The sequence below is a fragment of the Saccostrea echinata genome, unplaced genomic scaffold (genome assembly GCF_033153115.1).
Source record: "Saccostrea echinata isolate AGI-Se365-2 ecotype Australia unplaced genomic scaffold, CSIRO_AGI_Sech_v1 ptg000054l, whole genome shotgun sequence".
NCBI classification, from domain to species: Eukaryota; Metazoa; Mollusca; class Bivalvia; order Ostreida; family Ostreidae; genus Saccostrea; species Saccostrea echinata.
Window position 1 is genome coordinate 29,691,159 of NW_026889803.1, and position 20,621 is coordinate 29,711,779.

The following is a 20,621-nucleotide window of genomic DNA, read 5'->3' on the forward strand; positions in this document are numbered from 1 at the left end:
ACCAATAAAAAACTTTATTAATGCCATCTGCAATGGTTTTCTTGCCGAATGGCATGCATGTACATGTATTTATTATCTTCATTATCTGCTGTGTACATGTATTTTGGAGGAAGTTCAGTGAGGAATATTTTGCAACATCTCTATATTTTACTTCATTTAGTGTTAAACATATATATACGGGGTATGTAATTAGTTTATTTACCAATTATTTACCAATTAAGGGCCCTCATGGGGCAAAAAGAAAGTACATTGTAAATTAACATTTATATATAGTCATATACATGTAATACAATATACATACACACAAGAGAGAAAGAGTTGCATGATTGATAGGAGAAAGACATAAAAAAGAAGGAATAAACCAGAAAGTTTTTATACATATACATAAATTCTGCACAAACAATATCATACATCATATATATGCAAATTTACATATTTATATCATACACATATTAAAGTACATATTTTTTGCACAATATATCATAAAACAGTTCACATGCCTCAGACTTGACTTATGGTAATGCTTTTTGTAAAAATCTTCCAAGAGAATTCAGAATATCTAATTCCTCACAGTTTAGAATCCAGAATAATTTTTGTTTATCAGGCAATTTTGTAAAATGTTTTACATTGGATGAGATTAAGTTAAATAGGTCTTCTCTTTCCTTTGTGAATTTGCTACAGTGAATAAGGAAATGTTCTTCATCTTCAATTTGATTAAGCATACAATTTTTAGCTCTACTGGTCAGAGACCAGAAGAGCTTATGCGATAGTAAGGTGTCCGTCGTCCGTCCGTCTGTCTGTCTGTCTGTCTGTCTGTCTGTCTGTCTGTCTGTCCGTCTGTCTGTAAACAATTTTTCAAAACGCTACTCCTCCTACAGTTTTGGTCCGATTTCAATATAACTTGGCACACAAGTAGACTACACTAAGATACATAATTTAGTGCATCGGTTTTTGATTTCGATGGACGGTGTTTCCATGGTTACTAAAAATAGAAATTTCTGTGAAATTCCTTTAAAACGCTACTCCTCCTACAGTTTTGGTCCAATTTCAATATAACTTGGCACACAAGTAGGTTACACTAAGATACATAATTTAGTGCATCGGTTTTTGATTTCGATGGACGGTGTTGCCATGGTTACTAAAAATAGAAATTTCTGTGAAATTCCTTTAAAACGCTACTCCTCCTACAGTTTTGGTCCAATTTCAATATAACTTGGCACACAAGTAGACTACACTAAGATACATAATTAAGTGCATCGGTTTTTGATTTCGATGGACGGTGTTGCCATGGTTACTAAAAATAGAAATTTCTGTGAAATTCCTTTAAAACGCTACTCCTGCTACAGTTTTGGTCCGATTTCAATATAACTTGGCACACAAGTAGACTACACTAAGATACATAATTTAGTGCATCGGTTTTTGATTTCGATGGACGGTGTTTCCATGGTTACTAAAAACAGAAATTTCTGTGAAATTCCTTTAAAACGCTACTCCTCCTACAGTTTTGGTCCAATTTCAATATAACTTGGCACACAAGTAGACTACACTAAGATACATAATTTAGTGCATTGGTTTTTGATTTCGATGGACGGTGTTTCCATGGTTACTAAAAATAGAAATTTCTGTGAAATTCCTTTAAAACGCTACTCCTGCTACAGTTTTAGTCTGCTTCTAATATAATTAGGCATACAAGAAGACTATACTAAGATACATAATTTATTGCATTGGTTTTTGAATTCGATGAACAGTGTTGCCATGGTTACTTAACATAGAAATTTCTGTGAAATTCCTTTAAAATGTTACTCCTCCTACAATTTTGGTCTGATTTCAATCTAATTTGGCACACAGTTAGAATACACTACGATACATAATATGTATTTCTGTTTTTTTTTATTTGGGTGAATGGTGTTGTCATGGTTACTAGAAATAGAAATTTCCATGAAATACTTTCAAAACGCTACTACTCCTAGTTTTCATTTGATTTCAATATAACTTGTCACAAAAGTAGACTACATTAAGATACATAATTCTATTTATTGTTGCATGTTGCAATGTTTCAAATCCAAGTGCTACTTTTCTTTTGTTATACAAACAGACCAGTAGAGCTACAGTCTCATCAGAGACTTCTGGTTACATATTATTTCTGTTCTAGGTGTGTTATTATATCTGCCTAATTCTATAAAGAGTCTGTGTGCTGATACACGTAATCTACAAATTGGCTTTCTGTATTAGGTTTTAATAAAATTAGATATTTTTCTAGTCTAAAATTGTTCTTCAGAAACAAATAAGTGACAAGTTTACCCTCTTTTAGTGTTTCATTTAAGTACTGCCAATCCATAGAGTATTTTTTTTATCTGGGATTGTTTTAATGAAGTTACAAATTTACTCTTAGTATATGACATAATGTTTGGAATATCAAGAATTCTTAGTAATTTTTCTATTGAGGAATACCAAGTTGTTCTTTTGGCGAGATGAAGTTCCTTACTACATATGAATGCATCTTTTAATAAAGGAAAATCTGATGTTAAATTTTCTAGTCTGTAGCAGTATTTAAGTAATCTATTGACAATATCATAATGTAAAGGATATCTACCCAGTTCTGAAAGAGAAGCATGGTTCATACTTTTCCTATTCAAACCTAATATAGTTTTACAGAGTTTGATGTGTAAATTTTCACCCATAAAGTTTTTGTAGCATAGTTGCATCAATACATCATCAGATTGCTTTATTTTTGAATTATTAACATTAAATATTCCCCATATTTCTGAGCCATAAAGTAATATAGGTTTAATTGTGTGATCAACGACATTTAGACTGGTGGATATCCCAGGATTTAAGCTAAGGAAATCTTTTCGTAGTTTGAAGAATGCTTTTAGTCCCTTTTTGTATAACTCAAGTTTAGCCATTGAGAAAGTCCCCAAGGCTGTGAAATGGATGCCTAAGTATTTATAACTTGATACACATTCAGTATTGAAATTTTTGTAATGAAATTTATGTTTAATTGTTCTCCCAGGTTTATTAAAAATAATAATTAGCTCTACTGGTCAGAGACCAGAAGAGCTTATGCGATAGTAAGGTGTCCGTCGTCCGTCCGTCTGTCTGTCTGTCTGTCTGTCTGTCTGTCTGTCTGTCCGTCTGTCTGTAAACAATTTTTCAAAACGCTACTCCTCCTACAGTTTTGGTCCGATTTCAATATAACTTGGCACACAAGTAGACTACACTAAGATACATAATTTAGTGCATCGGTTTTTGATTTCGATGGACGGTGTTGCCATGGTTACTAAAAATAGAAATTTCTGTGAAATTCCTTTAAAACGCTACTCCTCCTACAGTTTTGGTCCGATTTCAATATAACTGGGCACACAAGTAGACTACACTAAGATACATAATATAGTGCATCGGTTTTTGATTTCGATGGACGGTGTTGCCATGGTTACTAAAAATAGAAATTTCTGTGAAATTCTTTTAAAACGCTACTCCTGCTACAGTTTTGGTCCGATTTCAATATAACTTGGCACACAAGTAGACTACACTAAGATACATAATTTAGAGCATCGGTTTTTGATTTCGATGGACGGTGTTGCCATGGTTACTAAAAATAGAAATTTCTGTGAAATTCCTTTAAAACGCTACTCCTCCTACAGTTTTGGTCCAATTTCAATATAACTTGGCACACAAGTAGACTACACTAAGATACATAATTTAGAGCATCGGTTTTTGATTTCGATGGACGGTGTTGCCATGGTTACTAAAAATAGAAATTTCTGTGAAATTCCTTTAAAACGCTACTCCTCCTACAGTTTTGGTCCGATTTCAATATAACTGGGCACACAAGTAGACTACACTAAGATACATAATTTAGAGCATCGGTTTTTGATTTCGATGGACGGTGTTGCCATGGTTACTAAAAATAGAAATTTCTGTGAAATTCCTTTAAAACGCTACTCCTGCTACAGTTTTGGTCCGATTTCAATATAACTTGGCACACAAGTAGACTACACTAAGATACATAATTTAGTGCATTGGTTTTTGATTTCGATGGACGGTGTTGCCATGGTTACTAAAAATAGAAATTTCTGTGAAATTCCTTTAAAACGCTACTCCTCCTACAGTTTTGGTCCGATTTCAATATAACTGGGCACACAAGTAGACTACACTAAGATACATAATATAGTGCATCGGTTTTTGATTTCGATGGACGGTGTTGCCATGGTTACTTAAAATAGAAATTTCTGTGAAATTCCTTTAAAACGCTACTCCTCCTACAGTTTTGGTCCGATTTCAATATAACTGGGCACACAAGTAGACTACACTAAGATACATAATTTAGTGCATCGGTTTTTGATTTCGATGGACGGTGTTGCCATGGTTACTAAAAATAGAAATTTCTGTGAAATTCCTTTAAAACGCTACTCATCCTACAGTTTTAGTCAGCTTCCAATATAATTAGGCATACAAGAAGACTATACTAAGATACATAATTTATTGCATTGGTTTTTGAATTCGATGAACAGTGTTGCCATGGTTACTTAAAATAGAAATTTCTGTGAAATTCCTTTAAAACGTTACTCCTCCTACAATTTTGGTCTGATTTCAATCTAATTTGGCACACAGTTAGAATACACTACGATACATAATATGTATTTCTGTTTTTTTTATTTGGGTGAATGGTGTTGTCATTGTTACCGGTACTAAAAATAGAAATTTCCGTGAAATACTTTCAAAACGCTACTACTCCTAGTTTTCATTTGATTTCAATATAACTTGTCACAAAAGTAGACTACATTAAGATACATAATTCTATTTATTGTTGCATGTTGCAATGTTTCAAATCCAAGTGCTACTTTTCTTTTGTTATACAAACAGACCAGTAGAGCTACAGTCTCATCAGAGACTTCTGGTTTTTGTTTTATTAGAATTTACTTTCATACCCCAGTCATCACAATATTTCTCTAAAGACTTTAATCTTTGCTGAAGTCCTTGTGGTGATGATGAAAAAATTACTATATCATCTGCATACATTAAACAATCTATATTTTTTGAGTGTAACTTGACAGAGTCTATGCAACTTTGTAAATATGATGGCAAATTATTTATAAACATTTTAAATAAAGTAGGGCTCAAGTTATCTCCCTGACGTACACCTAATTTGATAGGGAATGAGGAAGTAAGGAGATCACCATACTTGACACATGCTTCACTTTTCATGTACATATCATTAATAATATTATAAAATTTATTTCCAACATTATATTGTAGTAGTTTCAGTTTCAAACCATTATGAACAACACTGTCAAATGCCTTATGAAAATCTACAAAACAGGCATAAAGTCTACCTTCTTTTGTGTAACAATATTTATCGATTAAACATTTGACAATAAAGCAATAATCTTATGTTCTGGCATGCTTTGTGAATCCAACCTGGCAAGGGTGTATTATAATTGTTCTCACTTAAAAAGTTATCTAGTCTTTTATTTAAAATATTAGTAAAGAGTTTACCAAGATTACTTGTTATAGTTATTCCACGGTAATTATTTGGATCACAGGGATCATTCTATTAAAATATAGGAGTAATATATCCTTTTGCCCATGTCTCTGGGTAATAACCATAAGAAAAGCATAGGTTAAATATATTCAGTAAAGAAGGGAAAAAAAGAATTATCAGATGAAAGATGTAATCTGATATCTTTTAATGCTTGCAATTTTTTTTCAGCATTCAGAATTCTAGTCATTTTTCTATGTTGGGCCTTGGAGATATTGTGAGTATACTTAACAATATACAGTATATTAATAAAAATGAAAAAACTGCCCATTTACAAATGTGATTGTTTAAAAAAATAAACATTTAGTTTATAACTAGTAAAAATATTACTATGTGAATTCATTGAAAGCACAGATTAGATGGTTACAAACAAAAATGTAGATATGTAATATATACATGTAATTACATATCAAAACTATTACTATATGAATTCAATTAAGGTTTGATGGTTTTGTGCTTATTTATAGTAGTATAAGATTACACCCACCCCCCCAGTCTTACTCTAGCCAGGTGCCCAGTATCAATACGCTGGCAAAAATTAGTGATAGTCGAGGAACTGGCCTTTATCAGATGAAAGATCTCTTATAAAAAATTTAGTATTTGTGATTGAACATAACTGAATTATGAATGTATAAACATGTACATGTATTTTGTTATTTTAATGCTGTTGTCTTGATTACAGGTTATGCCAGGTCTACTTCTGTGTTTTGTACTACGATATGATGCTTACAAGAAAACACAGACCAATTCTGTAGAGGCAGGAGTCCCACCCCCACCGACTTACGTTCACAAGGTCACTTACTTCCACTGCTCTCTGATTGGCTATTTCTTAGGTAAGGTCCCACTGCTCTCTGATTGGCTATTTCTTAGGTAAGGTTCCACTGCTCTCTGATTGGCTATTACTTAGGTAAGGTTCCACTGCTCTCTGATTGACTATTTCTTAGGTAAGGAGAGAAGTTTGGCTTAGGCAATGTCATTATGATAAAGCAAAAATCTTTGCCAACTGAAAATACTTTATACTGAAACCTTGTTATCCCGAACCTGAAGGGTAGACATGTTGAAGTTTAATACATAAAGAAAAGGTAGATGGGACTTTCAATTCACTTCAGCATATATCTATTTTATTTGAGATATACATGTAGCTCTCAGTTCTCTTTACTGTGTAAAAATTGTGAGAAATACTGTATATACGTTGTATGTCATGCAGCTTGCACCACTATACTTCAGACTGCCATTTTGTACTCTACATTTTCTTTGTCAGGGTTGCTAACTGCCACCGTATCATCAGAGGTGTTTAAGGCTGCCCAGCCAGCTCTGTTGTACCTTGTTCCATTCACACTTCTTCCCTTGTTAACTATGGCATATCTGAAGGTAATGTAGCCAGCTGTAGCATTAATGTGATCTTACTGGAGCTCATTATTACTTTGAAAAGCTTTTCCAAGAAATATTGTAATTTTACATTTGGACCATTTTAAGGCTTTAGCACCCAGTATTTAAATTCGTAGGATCATTTCTTCTTTCCGCATCAAAGCCAATTTTCAATGAGTTTTTTTGTTTTTAATGGACACAGCAGTATTCAAAACAAAACTATTTATGTTTTAAACAAATTGTCAATTGTAGGGAGATCTTAGGAGGATGTGGAGTGAACCATTTATTGTTCAACAAACACCTAAAAATTTAGATGTATGATAAAAAGTGTTGTGCAAATAATCTAACCCGGATTTAACTTAAAACAGAATGTGTTTTCAAAGAGGGACAACACATTACAATGCATTCTTGGAGAAGGAGCTCCCAATGATTTACAACTGGAAAATTTCCCTGTGTGAAAAATGCATATGCAGCAAAGTCTGCAGGTCATTTACTGCAATGTTTTATGTGATGTCAGGCCCCATTGTATTTTTATACTAGATATTTTCTCTTGGGTGAAGATTTTTCATTGGCCAGTGATTTGACAGTGGTTTTAACATAGTGGTCTGATTTTTAACTTGCAGGTTTCAGAATATATGTATTTGGATAGATACGGATAATGGATATTGTTGTTATATGTAACCTATGTGTTTAATCATGTTTCTCGTGAAATGACCAGTGCATTCATTGCAAAAAGAGAAAACTTCAGCATTATTTTACATCTTTAAAACAGAGCCCGGAGCTCTGTTTTTTTTTTTTGTTTTTTTTTTAATTGATATCATTTTGGAATCTTATTCCTTTTTTTCATTTTTATATCCTTATGAGAAGAAAATTGATATTGAAAAAGATATACATTTTCCATTACAAATTTATTTAACTAATAGATGTTATGCATACATGTATTAATCAACATATTGTTGATGTTTGACAAATAAACTTGTGTACATTTATAGGCAATTATAGCAAGCAACAAACACATAGCCAAGTTTCATCTTTAGTGCTTCCATCACTGTGTTGCTTTAAATATTTTTTTTTTAATTTCCAATGCATACAAGATGAACAGATAGATTATTTTAATTAAGAATTATCAGATATTTTTTATTTTATTTAGTAAAATGGTTGATGGTGTAATGACTATGTTACCATGTAAAAAAATATGTTTGCTTTAATGTCTTTGTGATCATAATAGATATTAAATGTTGTATAAATAATTATGGTTGGTTCATTTTTTGTATTGTTTGATTATATTAAATAGGCATATTCAATTATATTTATTACGAAGAACCACGCACGCTAACTCTCGATTCCCGCCTACATTTTACACCCATTTAATTCAATACTAATGGCAATTTGGCCATAAAATCTTTGTTGAATGCAAAGAAGAGTACAATGGTAATTGATTAATAATTTTAATACCAGTGTTAAATAGTTAATTACTCTTAACTTCAGCTCTTTTTATAAGGTGGGTAGACGATGTTTTCCATTGTAATCAGGCTTGAAAGTAGCAGCATATTTTAAAATATTCTTGGATATGGATAAATGTTCCTTAAATCTTTTCTTATGTTTTACACATATAAAATTAAACATATGTAATTGATTAAATACAACGTTTAAGTTGTAAACCCCTACGAAATTGGTGAAAAAATGAGCATTTTTGTCTGTAAACATATGTCTCCCCCCTCCCCCCCCAGTGAAACACAAAAAGCTTTGGTATGAATTTGTGAAATAACAATCCATATTATCTGTAAAAAGGAATTTTTGTTTCACGGGGGTGGGGGGGGTTATTTTAAAAATATTTTCCGTTTTCCATTGATTTCTCTAGTGAAAAACAAAAGTTCTACCAAAATTATAGAATTATCTCTCTTTGTTTTCCCAAATAAGTAATGTTTTATGAAAATTCATATAGATATCTATATAAATATGAAAAATCATTCAAATATGTTAACTTTTGAAAATTGACTTGGAGGTAGGCGGGAGAACAATACTATCATTCGCAGTTCTTATTTCAAAAATGGTTTGCCAAATTACAAACTAATATGATGGGGGGGGGGGGGGATCTTCTAGATCTCAAGAGGGGAGAAGTCGTATAACTGCCCCCATTGAGCTGTAGACCGGTGCTCCACACTGAGCTTCTTGTATATTGTGATTGTACATACCACAACCTACATATTAAGCAGAAAAGAAATTATTATCTGATTATATTCTTAGATAGGTCACAGTTTCATGTGAATTTTATAGACTAAATTCTCTATGCATGCATACATTGATTTGCTGAGTTATGTGCGTGTAGGATTGTTTATCTATTTCGTATGATGATGAGGTATCAGCCCTTGTGGTGAACTTGAAAAGAATTATGGCCCTTTAAATTTGAAATAATTCTTTTATGGCTATAGTGATACAGTCTGGAAAATTTGTTCAGCAGTATGGTGTAAGAACATTCATAATATATTGACTGCAATGGAAAAAGTCACAGATTAAAGTGAATTAAATGGTGACCAATTATTACAATGTCCATACCAAAAGAAAACTATCCATTTTCTGCTGGTGGAATAAAATAATTCAATAAATTGAAACTTATTGAGTTAGCTTCATAAATAGCATGGTTTTACAGTTTGAAGATAAATAATGAGTAAAATATAATCATCTTCAACGAAATTTTGTTTGGGGTTATAGCTTGAGAAGCTTTTTTAAACATTAAGACTTCAATCTTGGGACATGGAAAGATGATATTGAGGAGGGGTGCATTCAAAGTTTTGACCTTGACTCATTATTAAGTCACTGTCAATCTTTTTTATCAAAGTATTGTCCACAGCATAATCTGAAAATTTTGACATTAGGAATTTGAACTATAGACATGGAAAGATGACATTAAGACAACTACACCAAATATTTCTGAAATTGACCCATTTCTTCAATCTAGGTCATATAAATTAAAAAAATATCTACATTGTAGATCATAATTTGAGATTTTGATATGATGGGTGAATAAAGATTGCTTATGTAGTGGTTTGGGCTGTGGATATCAGCCTGGGTAACTCAGTCTGTAGAACACCTGACTAGTGATGCAGGGGTCCCAGGTTCCATTCCTGGTCCAGCCATACATTTTCTCCTTTCCTGTTATATAATTTGGTGCTGTGACCAGGATGTGACGGGGAAAGACCTGCCAGGATAAAGCCAGGGTTGGTGTCTTCGGAGGTAGAAGACCTTTAAGTAGGGAGGAATATGGTAGTCAGACGGGTTTGATTGCCGTTGAACTACGTTCAACCTGGTTGAATGTAGTGTAACAGAAAGAAAACCCATGGGTTCCGACAATGTTACAGGACCTACCTGTAAATTGGTAATATTGCTTCAGAGAAGAAAATGTTTTACTGAATGATGTTGTCTGACAAAAACAGCAATAGGTCACGTGTGACTCGAGTGACCTAAAAATGTCTAGACTTTGTGAACCCTTTGATGTTGGGACTTCAAACTTAGAACTTGGAAAGATGAGATTAATGTGAAATGCCATGCACTAAAATATTTGACTTGAACCATTTCTTAAACCAAGGTCAAAAACGTCCAGATGATATACTGAGAACACTTTGAAATTAGGACTTCAGCCTTGGAACACAGTGAAAATAAGATTAAGATGAGATGCATCGTACCATTTTTTTTTTTACCTTGACCCATTTCTTAAATCAAGGTCAAAATTAAAAAAAAATATCCAGGCCATAAATTGAAAACTTTTTGAAATTTAGACTTAAAACTTACAATACTAAATGCTGATTAAGACAGGATGCATTCTACCAAAAGATGAATTAAAACTTTTGCCTATGTAAAACTTTAATATATATATATATATAGAGAGAGAGAGTTGTTTTGAGAGTATGAAATATGGATAGCATGAATAAGACATTTAGACTTGTCCTTCATTAATGTTGCTAAATATAGGGAAACCAAACTTTGAAGGGGAGACATATTTTTATTTTAAAAAACACAAACAATACCCACTAGTGTTGTAATGAATTTATTTTTTGAGCAGCACCAATAATTCTAACCTAACAAGACACTTAAACAGATTTCTCAGCTCTTCTACTGCTTTTTCTACAATGATTGGAATTTCCTTTGCAACTGTTGCCTAAAATGAAATAATACAAAAGTACCATTAGCATTACATGTATGTAACTTTTTATCTCAAACTCTATGGGACCAAGACAAAGCCCGAAGATTGGAGATGTCAAGGGTAAAATGATAAAGGAATGCATGGTGAGGACTTCCAAGTCAATTCAACACATTTATGGTATTCGAGATACATGTATAGGTATTCAAGATATCAAAGTTCAACTGTACATAGATTTTATTAAAAAAATTAGTGATTTTTTTTTTTAGCTTGTTTGTGAATATTTCCATCCCTTATAAAGATACTTATATATAGAAGGTTTAATGATAATTTCCTTGAAATATGCATTAGGATTGATGAACATTTCACATCAAAATATAATTTTCCATCACTTCATAACAATGAAATAACCAATGTTCACTCACCACAAGAAATTTGTTCCCACACTCGATGTTCATGATGACATCTAACTTGTCTGTTTCCCAGTCCCACCTCCACAGCTTAATTTGCTACAAAAAAATTCTAAATATTATAACTCAGGGATAGATAAGGAAAATAGGGGATGTGAAAGTTACTTTTCTAGTTTGCACTTGGAAAAAAAGTTTTAAGATTCATATAACCTCATATAAAATGTATCATGTATGTATATCATGCATTAGTATCAGATGCATCTTTTTTATAAAAATCTCAGATAGGCAAGCTTGTGCTGTATGTTTCCCGACGTGAAAAGTATCTCAAATTTGATAAAATTCCATCAGAATTGAGGAAATTTGGTAAATGTCCTACTTTGGCACCCTCTTGTGGCCCCTGTGTATGCCTTGAATAAAAGTTACAGTGATAGTTTTGAAACAACAATCATTTTAAGTTCTTAACTGCAAAATATCACAATTTTAACTTTGTTTTAATTTTTATATCAAATAAGGGGCTAAATTTCAGCCCTTACCCTACCTTGTCCTTGATAATGGAATAATTCAATTTATCCTATTAAGAGTTATCTCTCTTATCAGAGTATCAATGAACCTTAAAATCTTCAAAACATGTGAGCAGTTTCCCTTCTTTGATGCCTCCAACTAAGAGCCAAAGCTTGATATTTTTAATTAATTTAAAGATGAGTGAAAATGACTTTAAATACTGACAGGGTGTAATTCATAAACAGGAAATTTGACAAAGTCCATCATTTTCTCCCAGACAATGTTTTCTGCCAGTTTATAAGGTGATTCATCCGTTAACACTGAACTGTGGTACTGCCAATTTCCTGGCTTGGCACAAAAAAACATATAGTCCTGCAAAATTTATACAAGTTACTTATTTATAAATGAACATTTTTTGATGAATTAGTATGAACATTACATTACTATGCAAAACATAAGTAATCAAAGATTACAAAGCATGGCTCAACAAATGTAGTCCAAGTGAAACAAAGTTTCATATCAAATTATTTACTTGGATGCATTAAAAGTAACTTTCATCATAATGATTACAATGTTTTAGTTACTCATCCAAGATATATAGCACCTGAAGTCAAACTTCATGCATGTTTGATCAAGGGTAGGACTTACAATTACTTGGGAATGGACTTCCCCCTAAAACTTTTAACCTGTCCATTTATCCAGAAAATACAGATGCAGCATCCAAAACATGCGTACTAGTGAGCATCCTTAAATGCATCTGATCACACCTGCAAGTTTGGTCTCCAGGTAGAACTTAAGCTACCGGTAGTTGGAAATGGAATTGATCCAAAAGATTTAACTGGTCACTCAGCTGGAAAATAGAGGTCACACGCTGCATCCAGTACAAGTCTGATAATGTCCATCCGTTGGTACACCAACCATGCAAGTTTGACTCAGGTATGTCTATAGTTACCTGGGAATGGACCTGCTCCCAAAACTTTTACTTGGTCACTCATTCAGAAAATATGTCTAATGCAGCTTCCCGAGCAAGTCTGTTGGATGCAATGTCCATGCAAGTTTGGTCCATGTAGGGCTTACAGTTACTTGAGAACATCTAAAAAGTATGAGTTAGATCCAGCATCCAAAACATGACTGGGCATTCCTAAATACATGTATATTAGTCCAGGTAAGGTTTATAAATACTTAAAATGGACCAGTTAAAAACCTTTAACCTTGAAAACAGATGCCAGGGGTATGGAGTAAGCTTTCCATGACTACCAAGGTGAGCCAAAAAATGGCATATTAAAAAGTTCATCAGTTTTACTGAAACAAGATAATCATTCATGTCACTTGAAAAATATTTACATTTAAAAACTGAAAAACACCGTAGCTTTATTAAAAAATCCTCACCCTCAAATCATCAACACCATCGTCCTTTAGAGCAGAAACCATGAAAACTTCCTTGAAATTTGACCAGCCAGTTTTCTGCACAGCAGTCTCTGGACAAGTATTTAATCTCGCTATGTACTTTCTGAAATCCAAATCCTCCTCTGAGGACACATCTTGCTCCTCATCCTGCTCCTCACTAGTGTCCTCTGCACAAGTTTCCTCAGATTTGCTGGAAGACTGTCCACTGCTTGTTTTCGAGGCTTTGTATTTTTCTATCACTGAGTCAATGAAGTCTTCCTGTTGTTCTCTCCTTGTCAGTTTGTGTGTTCTCTTGTCCATCCATAAAGGTATTTTCTTTTCATTTAACTCTTTGTTTGTTAAGGAGATGATTGTATTCAGGAGACCTTTCTTGTTCACTACAGCATCGACCTAAATTTTGGAAACATTGATTATTCATATACAGTTGAACTTCGGTACCTCAAACATTGATATCTCGAATACCATGTCGAAGTGATTTGGACGTCCCAACCACTTATTTTTTAAGTATTTTACCCTTGATATCTTACATCCTTGGATATCTTGAAGTTTTTTTCTTGGATCCATCTAGTTCGAGATAACAAGGTTCAACTGTACATAGGAGTTATTAATTCACTTTGCTTACCATGTAATTGTTAAAATCATCAATACATTGATTGTAGCTTTTGTTTTTACAATATTGAGATTGAACCATGGGCAACACTGCTGTCATGAGTCAGCATTCTCTTCTTAACAACTGATAAAATGTAATCTCTTGTCATCCTCTCCAAATTTAAGTCAGTGATTTCAACCACCTTTGTTTACAGTATAATGTATATCTAAGGTAACAGGTTGATTTCAATTTACAATTTGTAACCTTTTCTTGCAGATGTCTAAATATTTCTGTATAAAATTTTGTTCCCCAATTGTGGCCCCAACCCAGTCCATGGGGTCATGCAATGAACAAACTTGAATCTACAAGAGGATGGTTGCATGGTTCTCTTATGAACATGATTTTTGAATGTTTTTTATTCTTATTTATTCCAAATTAGAAACTTTGAACACGCTTTTATTATATTTCCATGTAAAATGCTATAGCAACATATAAGCCATGATATTATTCAGAAAATTTGAGAAAATATTAACTTCAAATCTGTGTCCCAGCCCCTTTAATGGCATTGTATAAAGTACTTACCTTGTTTAAAATCAGTACTGTTGGTGTGTTTCTATGGAGATGAAGTATTTTCATCACGGTTTTACTCAGTGTATTTCTACGAAACTTGTCCTTGACATCCACCACAACTCCCACTGAAAATGTCCGAAGAATAAAAAAAATTAGCATTAACATGACTGAAAATATCAATTGGTCACAATAACATTCATGTAAAATCAAATTTAAAGAAAATCTTTATTTAAGGAATTACCAAAACTGCTTTGATATATTCATTATACATGTTTTTGTAATTTGTTATATCCACTGTATACAGGGAAATTTTCTCCCCAGTTTCATTTTTGCCCCTTTCGCCCTGGACACAAGTGGGCGAATTTAAGAAGGGGCAAATTAAAAGAAAAAAGTAGAATTTCTTAAACAAATCTGTGACTGGAGGAAATTAAAAACGGGGCAAAATTGTTTGCAAGTGTGAAAGGGTGAAAATAACACAAGGCAAATATAACACGTGGCAAAAATAACCCTGTATACAGTAGTTGATATTTCATTATTTTGACACTACCTGGTGACAAAATATTATTTTGTTCTCTGCATGTATATTAAGTTTGTTAACTTATGTTGAGTATTGCTATAGATACATATCACTGCCTTTGAGGATGAAGATTAAGACAAGAGGCCCAGGGGCCACATCGCTCACCTGAGCACTATGGCTGGGAAAAAAGCAAAAATCAGTTTAGTATTGCAATGCTTAAATGCATTAGTGGTCCCGACCTACCCCTAAAAGGGAGGGGGGGGGTATGATTTCAACAAAATTGAATCTACACTAACTAAGGATGCTTACACATTTTTTTTGACTAACTGTGATTTTTCCTTACAAGTTTAAACTTTCATTGTGGCCCTACCTACCCCAGAGGGTCATGATTTGATCAAACTTGAATCTACACTATCTGAGGATGCTTCCATATAAATATGACCAATCAAGACTTTGCTGTTCTTGAGAAGAAGATTTTTAAAGATTTTCCCCATGTATTCCTATGTAAAACTTTGATCGCCCTCTGTGGCTCCGCCCTACCCCCGGGGGTCATGATTTGAACAAACTTGAATCAACACTATCTGAGAATGCTTCCATATAAATATGACCAATCAAGACTTTGCTGTTCTTGAGAAGAAGATTTTTAAAGATTTTCCCCATGTATTCCTATGTAAAACTTTGATCGCCCTCTGTGGCCCCACCCTACCCCCGGGGGTTATGATTTGAACTAACTTGAATCAACACTATCTGAGGATGCTTCCATATAAATATGACCAATCAAGACTTTGCTGTTCTTGAGAAGAAGATTTTTAAAGATTTTCCCCATGTATTCCTATGTAAAACTTTGATCGCCCACTGTGGCCCCACCCTACCCCTGGGGGTCATGATTTGAACAAACTTGAATCAACACTACCTGAGGATGCTTCCATATAAATATGACCAATATTGGCTTTGTTGTTCTTGAGAAGAAGATTTTTAAAGATTTTCCCCATGTATTCCTATGTAAAACTTTGATCGCCCTCTGTGGCCCCAGGGGGTTATGATTTGAACTAACTTGAATCAACACTATCTGAGGATGCTTCCATATAAATATGACCAATCAAGACTTTGCTGTTCTTGAGAAGAAGATTTTTAAAGATTTTCCCCACGTATTCCTATGTAAAACTTTGATCGCCCTCTGTGCCCCACCCTACCCCTGGGGGTCATGATTTGAACAAACTTGAATCAACACTATCTGAGGATGCTTCCGTATAAATATGACCATTCAAGACTTTGCTGTTCTTGAGAAGAAGATTTTTAAAGATTTTCCCCATGTATTCCTATGTAAAACTTTGATAGCCCACTGTGGCCCCACCCTACCCCTGGGGGTCATGATTTGAACAAACTTGAATCTACACTACCTGAGGATGCTTCCACATAAGTTTCAAACTTTCTAACACAGTGGTTCTTGAGAAGAAGATTTTTGAAAGATGCCATAAATTTTTCATGAATTCGCAATTATCTCCCCTTGGAAGAAGGCATGGCCCTTCACTTGAATAAACTTGAATCCCCTTCATCCAAGGTTGAAATTGGCCCAGTGGTTCTGGAGAAGAAGATGAAATTGTGAAAAGTTTACGACAACGACGACGACAACGGACAAATTTTGATCAGGAAAGCTCACTTGAGCCTTTGGCTCAGGTGAGCTAATAAAACTTCTTATCATCATTTAATAATTAATTTCTAGAACCTTTTTTTCTCCATTCCATCATTTACTTACACAAGTCAACATTATCAGCAGCTTTATCTGGATCCACTACAAGGGATGATGGGACACGATGTCTAAAACAGACAAATATACGGAAGTATGCAACATACAAATTATGCATTTATGCAACCAATTGATAAATCTTAGACTTTCTTCATGACACCGGTCTTGAATCTTCGTAAAATGTTCCACACATTCAAAAAGGAAAGCAGACATAAAAATTAATTGTGGTTACTCACATACAAATACACGCTACAGTAAAACTCAGTTATAAGGAATTCAGTTATAAGGAATTCTCAGTTATAACAAACTTGTTATGAATCCCGTTAAAGACTTTTCCATATCTATTTATTTTATGAATATAAATAACCTTGGTTATGAAAAAGCAAAATTCAAAGTCACTGTTACTACCTTATGACTGAATTTTACTGTAATGTGTAGCAAATACCAGTGCTTTGAAGCAGTGATGACTGTTTTGAAGTAAAGATTAGTTTGATCTAAAATACTTGTATAAGTATTTCTTAAGTAATTGTACTTATTGGCCTCTTTCCTTAATTAAGTATCTCAGAAACAAGTAGTAAATTCCTTTAAACAAGCAGTTTAAGTAGAAAAAAGAAAACAGGCATCTCTTTCACAAATTTTGTTTTTTTTTTTGAGAGAGAGAGACAGAGAGTTCAATCTAAAGAATGTCTTCTTATAATAAAAAATGTTTATGTCTACATGACATTTGCCAATATTTTTTCTGTTTGTTTTTGTTCTGTTTCCTTTTTTTTAAAATTTGAAGTTATAAAGTACCTTTGTAGAAGAAAAAAACAAACAACATAGGAATGTTTTAATTATCAAGGCATATCAGTAAAGAAAATGCACTTTTGAAAATTTCCAATGAGCCATAGTATTACCTTGCTTTTGTTTTAGGGTTTAAAACTCCTGGGGTATCTACAAATATCTACAAAGAATAAAAATATATCAGATAAAAGTTATTCAGTCTGACTAAGCCTCACTAAAATAAAATTTAATTCATAATTTAATCCCCCCTCCTTTTAAGTTTAAGGCCTACATCAGAGTTGTCTCTAAGACCCAGGGACCGGGAAATTTCCCCACCCATTATGACATCATCCACTGGTTATTCTGGTAGTCCCCCTCAACCCCCTCTTACGAGATGAACCCCAAACCCCTTTCAACTTGTTTAATGTTCCCTGCTATTTCAAACCTTAGGGACAACCCTGCTACAGACATATCTTTTGTAAAGTATTGCCACACTGAATAAAGTTTTGATTAATTTGGAGATCAGTATACATGCATGGAACAGAAATTCCACATACTATCTGGTATTCATCTTTTGTCAAGACTAGAAGGGTGTTTTTTCTTGTTGTATTGATCTTTGTAGATACTGGAAGGATCTGAAGTTTAAAAAAAAATAATAACAAATTATAAAAAATATATGTCTATTAAAATTAATAAAACAACACGTAAATTAATGTTCTTGCATTGATTTATTTTTACTCTCATACAATATTATCCTTGTGCTTTTTGTCTTTCCAAAACTCAAAGTAATTAATTCCTTATTTCACACATTAATATTCTGATAAGTTCCTTACCTTATGTTGTAACAATCTGTTAATAAGAGTTGACTTTCCTACATTGGGATCACCAATAATTGCCATCCGCAGAATTTTAGAATTATCCGGTTGATTTGGTGGCATTGTTATCTTCATGAGTTGTTCCTCTGTGGTTGAAAAAACATTACCAGTTTATACAATATTCTTAAGCAATTTGTACATCTTCATTTTTACTATTAATCTAATGATTTTCTTTATTCATAAACAATGAAAATATTAGAGTTGAATATTGTGGATAACTCAATAATGATAATGACACAATCCAACTCTGTATCATGATACAATGTATAAGTACAACGCAATAAAGAAAAACTCTTAAATTCCATTTTGCGGCATAAAAAAGGCATAACAATATATAATTAAGAACTATTTTTTTGTGAAACTTTTAATACATGATAAGAAACTTTAGTTTAGTCCACAATAATAAAAAGACCAAAACAAACCCAAAACAAACCAAAAAAAAACCAAGACAAAATCATAATAAAGACACTCTTTCCACATCTCTAATCCTACAAGTTGTTGTTACTCTCAATTACTTGCCTGGTGTAAAACATATTCGTCTATCTTCAGGATGAAATTCTGGAAACTTTTGAGCTGTTCCAAAATAATCTGAGTCTTTGCCATGATACACATTCTTAGTACTACACAACTGTATCTGAATTCTCTGATAATTGAGAATCAACTTTAAATGACTCCACGACAACTCTGAAAATAAAGCACATATATTTAAAATTACTCTTCAAAATGACAATTGAAAACAAGACTTGAACTAAAATCTTTGTTACAAGGGCTAAACAATGTACTTTACCATAAATTACGTATAAAAATGACAAGAAAACAACAAAGATAGTAACAAGAATAAGATTATTAAACTGACGATTACAAAATAAAAATAAATTTTCTATATACGTCGATTGGGAAAAACAGGTTGTACACCTTAGTTCGAATTTACTCCATAAAATTCTCCTTTGTGTTGTATAACAAGATTTCACGCAATAAGACATATCAAATCTAAACCTAGATGAACTGATTATTTCTCTGTTACTAGATGAACTGATTATTTCTCTGTTAAAATTTCTTGCTCCTACGTTGTGTAAAGTAGCTTACTTTTGTTCAATTTCATTGTAGACCTCATTGATATGGACGCGGCCATCTTTAAATTATAGTTAACTCGTTCATATTCCCTTCGTTGTTGCAGAATCCGATCCCGATGTTATTTTGTAAAACATATACATGTGTAGTTACATGTACAGGTGGAATTTACGGAATATGAATATTTACCATATTTAAAATAATGGCATTCGTGAAACATATCTATGGATGAAATGGAACAAAAATTATGAATTTCATGGTCCCATCCTCTTTTGGGGGCTGAGATAACAAAGGTTTAACAAAGTTAAACAGCCAGTATAACGTAAAAAAAAATTAATATCTGGGCATTAGAATTGTCATCCTTTGTGTTTGTTAATTGTTGAAATCTAAGATAATAAAGTGCTTGAGAAATCTATGCAGTTTCTCCTCTAAGTTTGCGGTTAAATCAGCGTTTCCCCTCGGACGATAGATTATACAAGTTAAGAAGAGGATTAGTGGAGATCATTTGATATGTACATTAGGTATATTTCGTAGAACGATAAATATAATTATAATAATTTCATTCGACTTATTATTTCATTTCCCAATCTTCAAAAACAGTTACATATAGAATTTACAGTGTACATGTATATCTGCGTGCACTGAATTGGGAAATAACAAGTATCATATTGTAAATTTTGAATTTACTGGGTCAATTATCAAAATTATCATGTTGTAAATTGTGTATTGACTTCCACACAGTCAATTCAAAATTCACAACATGATACAAGGGCTGTTGTATAATTAATGTAATGACAGTCTGTTGAAACATTGGATCGAAGTCTCAGTAAGCGACCAAAACTCAGAAATTTATCATTTGAAATATGTACTTATATATGTGATGTACGTGTTTTAAAAAAAAAATAACAACACATACTTAGGTTCATTATCCCTCCGTTCAATATGTTAAGGATATATGAACGATAGTACAGTATAAAATTTTTTGCCGAAATTTGTTCTACAAATGATTTTTTACTGTGCATATATATATATATATATAATTGAATTTTTTTTAGTTATTGAGTATCTCAATCGTCCATTATTGTCTAACTCGAACTAAAGGAAAATGTACATATATATGTTAT

At 32.9% G+C, this 20,621-nt stretch overlaps 2 protein-coding genes across 3 annotated transcripts in view; one reads left to right on the forward strand and one right to left on the reverse strand.

The window, feature by feature from the left end:
- The window catches only part of LOC133205817 (signal peptide peptidase-like 3), a 31,253-nt gene extending 23,090 nt beyond the window's left edge, over positions 1-8,163 (forward strand). For both annotated transcript variants that reach the window (XM_061341701.1, XM_061341702.1), the window contains exons 11-14: positions 5,714-5,759; positions 6,225-6,375; positions 6,804-6,913; positions 7,163-8,163. In XM_061341701.1, the coding sequence (XP_061197685.1) occupies positions 5,714-5,759; positions 6,225-6,375; positions 6,804-6,913; positions 7,163-7,231 (376 nt within the window). In that variant the 3' untranslated portion in view covers positions 7,232-8,163. The remainder of the gene's footprint in view (positions 1-5,713; positions 5,760-6,224; positions 6,376-6,803; positions 6,914-7,162) is intronic.
- Positions 8,164-10,944: 2,781 nt separating this feature from the next.
- Positions 10,945-19,559, reverse strand: LOC133171998 (GTPase Era, mitochondrial-like). Its single transcript, XM_061306792.1, has 11 exons — positions 19,513-19,559; positions 18,946-19,110; positions 18,385-18,512; positions 18,109-18,186; positions 17,686-17,732; positions 16,799-16,860; positions 14,538-14,650; positions 13,349-13,756; positions 12,185-12,331; positions 11,474-11,557; positions 10,945-11,066 (listed from the first exon to the last, which is right to left on the reverse strand). The coding sequence occupies exons 1-11, from the start codon at positions 19,556-19,558 to the stop codon at positions 10,956-10,958; spliced, it is 1,389 nt and encodes a 462-aa protein (XP_061162776.1). The 5' UTR covers position 19,559; the 3' UTR covers positions 10,945-10,955.
- Between the last annotated feature and the right edge of the window lie 1,062 nt (positions 19,560-20,621).

Bases quoted from the DNA above. Each gene is read 5' to 3' on its own strand.
- LOC133171998 (XM_061306792.1), bottom strand. From the start codon at position 19,558: ATGGCCGCGTCCATATCAATGAGGTCTACAATGAAATTGAACAAAA. The intron at 16,861-17,685 runs GTAATACTATGG...TGTCTGTTTTAG, and splicing joins AACCCTAAAACAAAAGCAAG to ACATCGTGTCCCATCATCCC. The intron at 14,651-16,798 runs GTAAGTAAATGA...GGACATTTTCAG, and splicing joins TGCTGATAATGTTGACTTGT to TGGGAGTTGTGGTGGATGTC.